Source organism: Austrofundulus limnaeus, unplaced genomic scaffold, assembly GCF_001266775.1.
Source record: "Austrofundulus limnaeus strain Quisiro unplaced genomic scaffold, Austrofundulus_limnaeus-1.0 Scaffold6, whole genome shotgun sequence".
NCBI lineage: Eukaryota > Metazoa > Chordata > Actinopteri > Cyprinodontiformes > Rivulidae > Austrofundulus > Austrofundulus limnaeus.
In genome coordinates, this window is record NW_013952408.1 from 2,445,531 (window position 1) to 2,459,007 (window position 13,477).

Sequence of the window (13,477 nt, forward strand, 5' to 3'; positions counted from 1 at the left end):
CTGTGTCGCAGTTTCCCGTCTCCAAAATGAGCGTACGCATGGGTCAAAGCTGGCGTGAGGAACCGCACATTTTCACGTCAAGTTYGGATTTTATAAATCACAACCTTTGCGTGAAAAGTGGCGTACGCAAGTTTCTGGGCTCATATTGTGTGTACGCAAGTTTTATAAATCCGACCCCTGGTCCTGATTCTGCATCAACGCAAACAAGCACCAATTCTTGTTAGCAGAAAGGATCGTGGAAAGACTTTGGAAATAACCTGCATTTCAAGCAGCTAAAAACAGAAAGTAAAAGGTAAACACAAGCACACGAAACAAAAGAAAAAGTAGAAGAGGCCATTATACCTGACATATCAAGAACTGCACATCTGGCTCAATAAAAAATGTACACATTTTGTTGATTACTGCGCTTCCTGCTGTTGTTACATACTTTGTCATGGCTCCCACAGAACTGGGGACTGAAGCCAGGTAGTTACAGCTGAGATTGACCTCCGTCAGGGTAGGGATGTCACAAATGGCAAGCGGGAACTGACCGAGGTGGTTATTGGACAGGTTGAGGCTGCGAAGGCGAGAAAACCTGAAAACAAAGAGAYAGAGGGTTAGAAATAAGGCAAGGTGATTATAGAGCACACTCACATCTTGTAAACATTAATACTGCAAACGTGTATAACATACTCATTAATATATTCATGAGCACTGAAGCAAAGTGCAGCTTAAATATATTTAGTTAAGTGAAAAACACAGCTGGATTCAGCCCATAAGGAGTCCAAGCTGCCCGGGTGATGCCAAACCATCATATTTGGTTGTTGAGCAAACAAGAAGTGCRTGTGCACCTGTGTTGTTCATTAAAACACCAAGAGCCAGTGGCATTCAGCCAGAGTGCCCTCCTATGGCATAACACCAGCCTTCACAGGAGCTGGACCCTCAGGGAGGAGGGAGAGCAGAAAACAAAGTGAACYGTGCGAAACGACTCTCTTTATTTATCCATCTACACACACAACCTTTTATCATCTGTCACTGGTAGAGCAGTGCAGTGCTCCACGGTGGAGCAGCTGCAGATCCAAACTCTTGATTTTTTTTTTATTTTTCACTGTGTACACAAGCTAAACAATTTCGAACAGTGGATTATGATGATGGAGATAACCAAGACGTCAGGGTTATTGATTAAGGTTGGCCAGGTAATTCCAGCTGAGGGTGACCCCAGCCATCAGCGGGGAAATATTTTTCCATTAAATTGACCTCTTCAGACTGTTAAGCAAGGGTAAACCTGTCTTCTAACTCTGTGTCTGACTGATGAACACTGGAATCAACTGGAAACAGGCTCATCATCAGGATCTAAGAGAATTATAAAATTAATAAGAGATTTGACAATGTTTTGAAATTTTTTTAGGTTTTATGTTTCACGCTCTTGTTCAGTTTTTTTTTACTATCATTAATATAAACACACAGCGCTCAGAACAAAATCTGAAAATAATATTTAAATATGGCAGTAGTGTAAGTATTCACAGCCCATGTTATAACATCTGAACTCAAAAGTGTTGTGCTTCAATAAAAGATCCATTGACCTTTTCTACAACATGGCTATGGAATTCACCAGTCTCTAATGTCTTATAAGAGACCCCAAAAAGACCAATCTATCTATCTTCTGCCCCTTATCCAAAGTCAGATCGCAGAGGCAACATATCARTGAAAGAAATCCAGACATCCCTCTCCCCAGTGACACATTCCAGTTTATCCTGCAGGAYCCCGAGGATACATAATCCCTCCAGTGATTCCTGGATATTCCCCGGGGCCTCCTACCAGTGGGATGTGCCTGGAGYACCTCTAAGCGAAGGCATCCAGGAGGCATCCTAAACAGATGCCCAAACCACCTCAAACAACTCTTTTTGATGCAGAGGGGCAGCAGCCCCCCAACACCGATGGAGCTCCTCAACCTATCTCTAAGGCTGAGCCCAGCCGCCTTACAAACGAAGCTCATTTCAGTTGCTTGTATGCAGGATCACATTATTTCAATCAGGTAGGTGAAGGTTGGAACATAACCACACCAGTAAATCAAAATCTTTGCCTTTGCTCAAAAAAGACCCCCTTGGTGTAAATATTGGTTAATCTCTGTCACTGACAGACATAGTGTTCAATGTTGCCGATGACGTGTTACGAAAAGCAGATATTTAAAGATGATCCAGATGTTCTGTTTCCGATTAAAAGGAAAATGAAAAGCCCTATGGGGATTTACCAGAAGCAACCTTAAGACCCTCATTAACCTGATGTTCCACTGCCTTTTTACTTTCAACAAAAGAAAATTAACACAGAGATAAAAACAGAAAGGACAAAATCAGTGAGTAACTGAGACCCATGTGTTCCTCTAAGAAGCTTTAAAAGGGGAAAAAAGACAAAAAAAAAAGTGTGGGCATTGCTGTTACATTCCAGATCCTGAAACATCTGAGTATTTATGTTTTGATGACTCTTTCAGTGACCTAATTAATATAGCTTAATTGTCTTTTAAGCTGCAAAGTTTCCAGTTTTAATGATTTTCTCATTGGTTCATTGTKATGTTTACAGTAATTAAACACATCGACATGTTTCATAATTAGTGCCATTTTGAGCTGTTGTTTGTCTTGACCAGGGCACTCATGGAAAAGGGATTTGAAATCTCAAGGGTCCYGTTCCTGGTTAAATAAAGGTCTAAATAAGAGGGGGGAAACATCAATATAATGCAGATAGTGATTTAATGCTGTGTTTCTAGCTTATTCAGCTGAAACCTAATTGCTCCTAAAATAACCATTATTTCAAGGGTCCAGCCAAGAACTCTACATTTATCAGCTTCATTTATAGCTGTTGTGAGCAGCTGCTCTGTTTTGGGTAAATCTCTGATAAACCCCACAGTACAGACTGCCAAGTCCCAAAGAGGGAGACAGTAAAACTTTAATCCTTTCACTCAACCCTATATCATCCACTGTATCCTGATATCTGCTCTTTTTTTACCCCTCCCATTTTACCCTTTCGCCTTCAACTCTATGACATTTGGGCTGTTTATGACAACCTTAACATTCATTCATGAGTAAACCAAAAAAGGCCAAAGGTCCACAGAACTTCAGCCACTCCTTTTATTGAGTGGTGACCTCTGTGTCATAGAGAAATGCATGTTGGGAAGGCAGTCCCACAACAGAGGAACGAGCCAATATACCAGGGAAATGATTGGCAAATCACTCATTAGTTTGTATTTGGACCAAAAGACAGGAGAGAAAAGGGAAGAGGCATTATGCAGGTTAGCACGCTTCCACTGACAGACAAAAAAGGACTCAAACTGTGGGTCCAAAGCAACAAAAGCCAGCTCTCACACTACAGTCCACACCAGTACACACACAGCCATGTTCATCAAGGTGACACACAATGTAGCATTGTTCTTGACTACAGCTTTTTTTGACACAACTTTCTCAGGGGGAAAGCTAAGTCAAGTAACTCTGCTGCACGTTTCTGTCAAAATCCCTCTATTTTCAGCAAAACTATTCATCTCTTGCTCATTACTGACCTCCTTTTCTGTCATGCTGGGTCAAATGCGGATGAGCCTACTTAGGTTCGGCAAAGCTAAATAGGCACTATCTCCCTTGACCAGCAGGGGAGCGATGCAGCTTTCACTCAAAGATTAAAAAAAAAAAGAGTTGTTTCCGCTTATGTCATCTTGTTTTAAAACACAAGTCATTATCCTGGGGATTACGAGAAAAATATACAACTAAAGATGAGTCAAGATAAAATTACTGTGGCAGGGAGACGTAAAATCCTGACTGCATTCATCAGGAAGAAACAGCAGAAGCGTGTAAAATTATATACGCACGTCCATACAAACACAGATTCCTCCAATGAAGCCACATTAAAAGTAAAAATAAATAAATAAAAGCTAAAACAAAGGACGTCATACTGTATCAAGACTTTGTATGCACTGACCCTAAATCTGTGGCCTGGAGCAAAAGTTTTAGTTCCATACAAGCAAGCGGCTCTTACACATTTACTCCATCCAGCACACAGGCAGATCTACACAAGTTCCTTGGTAAATGTCAGACTTCTTCTGCTGATAATCTTTACAAAGAGTCACTGTGACAGGTGTACAAGCATACCAGTGTATATATAAGTACTCACGTGCACATGACCACACATGCAGTATACAGTATCTTGCCTGTTGTCTTTAATCTGGGACCATGATAAGCATGCAGCAGATGGTGACCACAGAGAGACAGAGTGAGAGAGGCCAGGCATATTAAAAGCTTCCCTGCAGACTCGTGTATCCTTCTGTGCTCTGGGCTCTTTTTGGGCTAGCCTGCTACAGCTCTGGCTTTATTTTTTGGTCTGTGTGTGCCAACGGTCCAAGCTCTAGATTGCTCAGGACGATGGCTCGTGAATTGAAAGAGAAATCCGTCCAAATCAGCCAGCCAAACTCGCTGATTCCAGTAAAATCTCACTGTGAGCGTCTTGTCGCTCTGCTCATTGTACAAGAGCCCATCCCACTTCCTCGTGGGTTAAGTTACGCTAAGCTTTTTGAAAACTACAAAACTGAAATCACCCAAAACAAATCATCTCAAGAACACTGAAATGTCTTGACTTATAAGATCTCACTTTCCTTAACACTATGTTTTAACAGCGTGTAACCCAATACCACTAAAAACAATTTTTTTAAAAAAAGCCGATGTTTTGGTGTGAATGTTCACATTACATTTTAAATGCGACCTGCATCAGACTCCTGTGTGAACGCTACACAGCACTGATGTGACATGTATGCGCAGTAAAGACGTGACTTCTCATTCAGCCGGCTTGTTTGTTTACAGAGCTAGCATGGATGCTATCTTTTGCATGTCGAATCTGAAGCTGTTGTTTAATCTCAGAGCCGATKAAATAATTATCTGATGTGCTTGTTTAGTTCGGTGTTTGTATCTGAACCTGCCTCTGACCGGGATGCTCCAGTGAAGCTTTTTTATTTTTGAACGAAACAACAAGCTGGAAATAAAGTATCGACTGAGTAACTTTAGGATCGATACGCTCCGCGACGGAGGCTGGACGTTACTATCTACATGGAAAACTAAAAGTAAAAAGACGAAGCAACTGGACTTGTGTTTTGGAGCTGTAAACACATGGAGCTACAGATTTAAACAGCATAACTTGAGGTTAGTGTCTTATCGATCTTTCACCCCCACCCCCCTGATGAAAAAAGTCGGATGGTATGTGACATGAGCGTTCACACTGCAGTCACTTTGAAAACATCAGATATRTATCCGATTTAAAACCACATACTGAAACTGCCTGGGTCGGAATTGAAAAAATCGAATTTGTCGCATTCAGATGGCCCGGTAAAAACCAGACCCATGTCCTTCACTGTGCTTCGTACGAGTGTCTGGACTCGCGGCCATAGAGAAGTGATTCTTGCTGGAGGCGTGGCCTCTGCTGAATGTTGCTGTGAAGGAGGCTAAGCTAAGAAGCTAACTGGAAATGGCGCGTGTTGTAAACAATCCTACTGGGAGGAGAAAATTACCGAGCCCAATGAGACGACTGTAAATGAGAGCTGCTGCTTTGTCAGACAAATTTAATTTAATTTGGAAGCCTTATCAACATGGACTGGCTTCATTTACTTCCTCCACTGCTAAAATAACTAGCAGACACTGCGCAGAAAATCGAYGTTCTGTTCTCTGATTGTTTCGGCTAAAAATCTGCCAGCGAAATCCTTGTCTATGGGAGAAATCCCAGACGGAGCAGTGAAGGGAAACTAGAATTGAGCGGAACTGCGTAGGAAGGGAAGGGCCAGGCTAGCGTTCAGACTGTCATTAAAAAAAACTCGGATATGGGTCGCATTTGCCTGCAGTGTGAACGTAGCCTAACACATTATAAACAGAATGCAATAGAAATGAACAGCCAGAACCTTCCTAAATTATCTTTAGCTGTTCTAGCTGATGTGTCATTACCTCATCAAAAACATACCCAGAGTGTTTCTTTRACACAGTCACGCATGTTTGAGAAATCCTTGAACCTCCTGTGGTAGCCATTCAGCGCAGCCTAAAAGCTTGATGGTACAGAGCACTGCCTATTTACCTAAAGCTCCTCCCAGAAGCTCAGTCCCCAGCTGAGCTGAAAATCCAGCTACCAACTAAGAAAATGCTGACTGATTTGGTTACTTGTTATTTTTTACTAGATTTAGCAAGCAAGAAAAGAGCCAGACCTACTAACTGGTGACATACCAATTTAATATGGTCACCAGTTTCCAGCTAAAAAACTGGATTTCCAAAAAAAAAAAAAAAAAAAAACAGCAGCTACAATATTGTTTGTGTAATACGTCTAAAGCTAGCACATTAGCTAACAAGCGCTGGCCTTTACCCTTATGCAATACCAATCTCCAAGTTGAGACGAGATACTGAGTGACTGGGCACCCAGGTGGCTTTCATTTCAAATTAACTGTAGCAGCGTCCACAGACGGCAAGTTTTGTTTTTACATTCCRTCATTCTGATCTTGTTAATTGTTTTAAAAAGACAGACAGTCGATGATAAAAACAATGGAAACAATTTTACAACTGAAGAGATGGAGACAAGCTAGCTAACTGAAGTGATCTTCTATGTCTTGTCTTAGCACATACTATGCTTGCTCATGTTTATTTTTACCATTGGCTTAAAATGATTGTGCAGTTTACAGGTTGATTACTGGGTAACATGAAAAACCCAAACATGTATGAACAAAGTGGCTTTGGTATTTCGAGGTCACTCAGCCTAGAAAGAAACATCCACATAAACGTATTTTAGTCTGGCCTATGATTGAACTGTACCTTTGCAGCTGCTGAAGGCGCTGGTCTGCAGGCAAGAAGTTGTGTTTGAAGTTGAGGTGGGTAAGGTCGTGGCTATAGAAGAGGTTGGGAGGAAGATGTTCCAAGCTGCAGCAGGACAGATCAACCGAGTTGATTCTCTGTGACACCATCTGGATGAATATAGGAGTGCAAGAAGAAGGGAAGTTTGAAAACAAAGATCACCTCATCAACACACAACAGCAGTTTTACTGAYGCTAGAGGGTCAAATGCCAGTTTTAGGATTAGAGAGTCAAAATTAGTTAAGGAAAAGCTCAAGAGGCTTCTAACTCCATATTATACATWTTAATATTGTAAAAGCTAATTCAGATGCTTTCGATACTTTTGGTTTTATCTTAAAAATCGTGAGCAGCCATCTGAGATTTAAATACCATTGTACATGCTTGTCTCATCTTAAAGGAGAAATACTACAGTGTGTGTGTGAACTTGAGCCTTTTGGAGTGGAGCTAGCCTGAGGCTCAGCAGTCATCACTGCAGCACGTGCTGCCTCTTTCCAGGCTTCTATTCTGAGTGGCCCTCCGGGTGCCGGTGACATGCATGTCCCTGTTAATATTTAGAAAAGAGGTTTTCTGGCTATGCCCTACTTGAGTTCAAATGAGAGACATGAGTGGTGTTTGTGCATGTGTGAGAGGGCCAAGAGACACAGTTCATACACTACAGGCACTACACAGCTGAGAGCAAAGGTTTGAGAACCCTTTGAAAATTACAAGGATTTCTGATGAAGAGGTCTAATCTTCATCTAAGTCTTTTAAACAAACATGATTTGACTAAACTCATTAAACATAAATTGAATTATGTTTTTTTCCCCCCTTCCGGCCAATCTAGGTCATGATATCAAGTCTCAATTGGGCAGAGGCAATTTTTAAGCAATTATTATCTCCCCCGCCCCCTCAAGTGCTGTTTTGTTGTTGCATCCTATAACCTATTATTACCTACAGGTTATGAACTGCTTCCCTGAAACTCTCCTGTGAAATGTCATGATAAAATTCATTGATCCCTCAGTAATATCTAAGCTTCCAAGTGCTGAGACAGCAAAACTCTCTCAAACCATAATAWTGCCTCCACCATGTTTGACCACCGATTCTTTTTCCTGATTTTATTTATCACATTTCCACAAAATGACCCTAAAATTTTACATAACACTCGGGTCATCTGAAGCACACCTGAGATTAGCATTTTCATCGTCATCGTCATCATCATCATCATCATCATCATCATCATCATCATCATCAACAACAACAACAACAACCTTTATTTATAAAGCGCTATAACATCAGCCACTGCTGAAACAAAGTGCTGAACACAAAAATAAAAACTCTATACAAAACACAATAAAATCACACAGTTAAATAAGTAAAATCAGCACCAATACAGTAAAAGTTGAGTAAAATCAAATCTGTTGGGTTAAAGGCCAGTGAGAAAAAATAAGTTTTTAAATGAGTTTTAAAAATGGACAGTGAAGGGGCCTGTCGAACATGCAAGGGCAAGGCGTTCCACAGTTTAGGGGCACTAACAGAGAAGGCCCTATCTCCTCTGAGCTTCTGTTTGGAACTGGGGATGACCAGGAGCAGCTGGTCAGCAGACCTGAGTGACCGAGGAGGAGCGTAACGGTGAAGAAGCTCTGTTAAATAAGATGGGGCGAGGTTGTTTAAAGCCTTAAAAACAAACAGAAGGATTTTAAAATGAACTCTAAAACACACAGGCAGCCAGTGGAGGGAAGCCAGGACCGGGGTGATGTGCTCTCTTCTACGTGTTCCTGTTAAAAAACTGGCAGCAGCGTTCTGCACCAGCTGCAGACGTGCGAGGGATGACTGGTTTACTCCAAAGTAGAGTGAGTTACAGTAATCCAGTCGAGATGAAATAAAAGCRTGGATCACTGTTTCGAACTGTTGCTTTGAAAGAATAGATTTTATCTTTGCTATTTTTCTCAGGTGATAAAAACTAGACTTAACTGTAGCCCTTATTTGACTATCAAGTTTAAAATCACTGTACATCTTAAAACCAAGGTTTGTAGCTGTGGGCTTGACATACATTGCCAGGGGGTCTAAAWCAACTGGAGKGCTYGGGCATGCTCCACTAGGTTCAAAAACAAGTATYTCAGTCTTTTTTTCATTAAAATGCAAGAAATTTAGGGCCATCCAAGCTTTAAGATCATTGAGACATGYTAAAAGAGGTTTAATGGACCAAGCCTCAACTYRCCTTAGAGGTACATAGATTTGGCAGTCGTCAACATAGCAATGACAGGAGATGCCATGATTTCTAAAAATTGAGGTCAAAGGCAGAATGTACAGAGAAAAAAGCAAAGGCCCMAAAATTGAGCCCTGGGGAACCCCACATGACAGAGGAGCAGAACAGGATTCAAACCCTGCAATTTTTACTGAAAATGTTCTGTTTGCCAGATAGGACCTTAACCACTCCAGGGCAGTGCCACTGATGCCTACCTGGTGCTGTAGACGCATCAACAAAATGCTGTGGTCTACTGTATCAAATGCAGCGGTTAAGTCTAGTAAAACAAGAATAACAATTTTTCTATGTTGTTTATGTCAGTGATGGGTTTTAGTATATTTATTCGTGAACTTGGGCAGCAGTATTTTAACATCCTTGTTATATCAGTATTCTCTTTAAGTATTTTTAATGGTAGATAATCAAGTTGAGTATTAGAATAATAATATTAGAATAAAATAATATTCAAGTAGATAAAACATGCAAAGTAAAATACTTGTTTTTTTCATTTAGGACTACTTAAACTTATTTTGAACTGTTAAACGTGGACATTTAGAAATTCTCGTAGCATTTTTTAACTACAGCGTATGTATCTTTATTATGCTTATAAAAAATGTTGTGAGCTCTCAGAAATGACATTTTCCAGGCCTTTACTTAGAGAAATGGGTTCTACTACTATTAAAACTTTTGTTGTTATTGTGTCGCTATTTGGAATTCAACAGCCTTTGGGGAAGTTGTTAGCTTAAATAATGATAATTTGTTTATTAGTGTCCCAATATCAATACAAGTTTTTACAAGTACAAAATGCCCTGATACCCAAAACTGATTCCAATATCACTTACAATACTGGGATACTGGTAATGATATTCTATTAAATGTGTTACAGTTTACATTTCAAGTGAAATATTTGTCTGTTTCATGTGTAAGAAATTTATACAAAAATCATGTTCGTTTTTTAATGTATTCAGAAATTTGCAGCAGTATATGTATGATATGTATATTTGCTGTATATTTGATTTTATACAGTCAGAGGGACTCAGGCCTATAAGGAAGGAGAGCCACCTTGATCTAAATATATGAAATGTGTTTTTAAAATCATTGTGTGATGTTTAGGTTCTTACTCAGTAAGTATTTTGCGTCAGTACTCGATAATCAGCAGGTACCCAAACGTACTCAATCTCGGTTTGAGAAAAACTGGGATCAGGACACCACTGATTACGTTACAAAAAGTTGAGTTCATTTTGCTTTTGCTTCCTATTTAAAATCAGCTCACATTTAGTGAATAAATAACTCTTGTTTATGTTTACACAATGTTTTCTTGGCGAACTTAGCTGCAGTAGTCTGTCTTTTTAGCCTTACAGCAGCAGGACTGCGATGTGTGTAGCACAACTGAACGTCCAACTGACAATCAAGAAGTGCCCGAGAACCATATGCTTTTGTTCTTCCTCACTTCTCTTTCACAAACGTACAGTACCTTGGCAGCATGTCTGTGCCAGCGCAGGTGCTCCGTGAAGCTGTCAAAGCTGACGTAGTAGGTTTGACTTTGAGGTCCTGCTGAGCTGAAGGCCAAACAGTGATTGTGCTTCTTCACCTCCTCCACCTTCAACAAGACAGACACAAGACTGACGCTGGAGTTTCAAATACTGACATATTTGACCACACACGGAGAATAAATAAAGATCTCTAAGAATGACAAAATCAGAAAATAAACATAAATAAAACAGAGGGGGAAGGCTGACACATAGGTGCCTCGAGAGATCTTATTTAACTGTTTCTGTGGAAGCAATAAGCCACTAAATGTCAGCTGGGTGAAGACGTTTAGTCACCAGTGAAGTTATGAAAATTATGCAAGGCATGCACGATCATATGATAAACGCAAGTGTGTGACAAGAGCAGCGACAAATATGAGCAAAACAACTTCGAAAAAAATTTAGAGTCACACTCGGTGAATGATGGCTGTTCAGTTATGGAGATTAAATAGAACAGCACACAAGCTCGCCCCATACAAACACACGCACATGCAGAGTCACGTGGGGGTGTGTGTGAAATGTTTAGAAACTGGGTGTGGTAGAGTGTCCTTTGTGCCAGGCATACAACTAGATAATGCTTTTCCCACAAACACCTAGGAGCTTATTTTGCACGCATGCACATAAATCAGTCGACAGATAAAGGTCAAATCAAACAAGACAGACTCTGGGCTAGCTAGATAAAAAAAACAAATAAACTCTATGACACATAATAATTACAGCATGTCATGACTTTGGATTAGAACTGAACAAAACATTTCTGCCGGATRCACAAAAATGTTCTGCATTTGCATTTATCATTTCTTTACTATCTAGGTTTAAAGCTAAAGAATGCAGCCTAAGCATGCAGCATCCCCGACAAACACAAAGTACAGGACAAACAGTCATTTAAGGTGACGTGTATTAGTACACATGGACACATGTCCTGAGGGTTAAAACGCAGACTTATCAGGTCATTGTGCTAGTAAAACGACTTTATGGCTTTATGATGCAGAGACAGCCTGTTGTGGACGTTTTACGTACTTTCCCCCCGATGAGAGGCAGGATGTGCATCTTCCCCGTCTGGCTCTCCTTGATAGAAGAGACGATGAGGCAGGTGCCGCAGAGGATGACTTGCCGTTTGGTCCAGCGGTTGACTGGCAGCTGGAGCTTCCCTTTCCTAACATTGTAGGTCCCAGACAGCTGTACCCGCTCTGAGTTTTCAATACTTTGGGGTTTGCCTGAAACAATAAATAAATAAATAAATAAATACAGATTGTTTGACTATAAAAATATAGCTACAAACAAATATACAGAGTCAAACTATAGCTCAGTTTGTACAGGAGCCCTCTTACTTCCATTATTTGTTCTTTTGTTTTGGGAACTGGCCAATCACATCCAAGCACACTTGGGCTGCTTGCTTGCTTTTGTGCGTTACATATTATTTGATACAGAATGTTAAAAACACAGTGTATTATCTGATGAAGGTAAAATATTTATTTTTATTTACAGTCGCAAAAAAACCAGCACTCACTAGAATGTCTTGAATTCGGTATCGGTTATTTGGATTTATTTGCATATATAATGTCATTAGCTGAAGCCCAGTTTGTTGCCCATAAAGATAAATCCTTCTCAATATAACTATATTTCCAGAAGATTTTACAAACTAATAATTTAATAATAACCCTAGTGACAGAACATTAACATAGTCAAGATAAGAATGCCACATCATCCTAAAGAGAAAGTTTCAATCTTTTAAAGTGTGGTTAATGGAAAGTTATTTAAATTATTGTTTTACTTGTAGTAGATGAACAGCTTCAATTAAGAGTTAAAGTCTGACTGAAGTGACAAACTAACAGCTACTTTAACTAGGCCCGAGTCCAATGGTGCCTCGCAGGCCACTATCTTGCATGTTTTAGATGTTTCTCTGCTCTGACACACCTGATTTGAATGAATGAGTGATTAAAAGGCGTCCGCAGAACTTGAAGACATGCTGAGGAGGAAAACAACTCAAGCATGCAGGAACGTGGCTCTCGAGGACCAGGACTGGGCCCCACTTGGCCCGAGTCCAAAAAGGACTCTTGCCATCCTAAAACAACTATAATCTCAAACTTATTGCAGTTAACGCAAAAAATTACTGTATAAACTTTCACACCACCTTACATTTCACATTACATTGTTATTTACTTACATATTAAAATGTTGTTTTTTTAAGTGCACTGCAACTTATTTTTAAGAATAGTGTTTCCCCAACCATTGTTCACTTTTCAGATATCTGAAATAGGTTTATGATTAGACATAGTAATAATTTCAGATATTTCTGATTATATTTTGACTAGGCAAAATACCTATTTGAGTAGTCTCTAATTACATTCTGACTAGTATAAATGATGCCAGATTTACTATTAAGTTGTAATAGTTGGGGGCTTCAATCTTAAATGTAGTATTTGACTTGACTTTTTCATCTTCTGTAATTTTTATTTTAAAAATGCTGCATTTTTATTTAATGAATACTAGTAATGTTTCTGCTGTTGATAATCACTGTGTTCTCAACATTCTTACTAGAATAAGAGTCTAATGCAAAAAGACAAAAGTTTAAACATAAAATAGCATTCATTTGAATTGTTGTGGAAAATTTTGAGATTAGAGTTATTTTAAGGCAACAACAAGCTGTTAGTGCATCAGTACTCTAGTCAGTCCCAAACTTTAACTTTTAGAGAACAGTTAATTGAAATCAGGTTCAACTAGGGTTGAGCTATATTGGCAAAAACATTTATCACGATTAAGTGGGGTATTTAGCCGATAATGATTAAATTTGACGATTAATCCCCCGGACTCCCTGGACACCCTTATTTATGTCCTGTAGTCACATGACCAATTTACTATTATTATTATTATAGTTAATACAGTATATATATA

At 39.6% G+C, this 13,477-nt stretch overlaps 1 protein-coding gene across 1 annotated transcript in view; it reads right to left on the bottom strand.

Annotated features, from left to right (window-relative positions):
• The window catches only part of phlpp1 (PH domain and leucine rich repeat protein phosphatase 1), a 61,985-nt gene that overhangs the window by 10,733 nt on the left and 37,775 nt on the right, over positions 1–13,477 (bottom strand). The window contains exons 2-5 of the mRNA XM_014030384.1: positions 11,603–11,799; positions 10,528–10,653; positions 6,795–6,943; positions 428–574 (exon numbers count right to left, since the gene is read on the bottom strand). Of these exons, the coding sequence (XP_013885838.1) occupies positions 428–574; positions 6,795–6,943; positions 10,528–10,653; positions 11,603–11,799 (619 nt within the window). The remainder of the gene's footprint in view (positions 1–427; positions 575–6,794; positions 6,944–10,527; positions 10,654–11,602; positions 11,800–13,477) is intronic.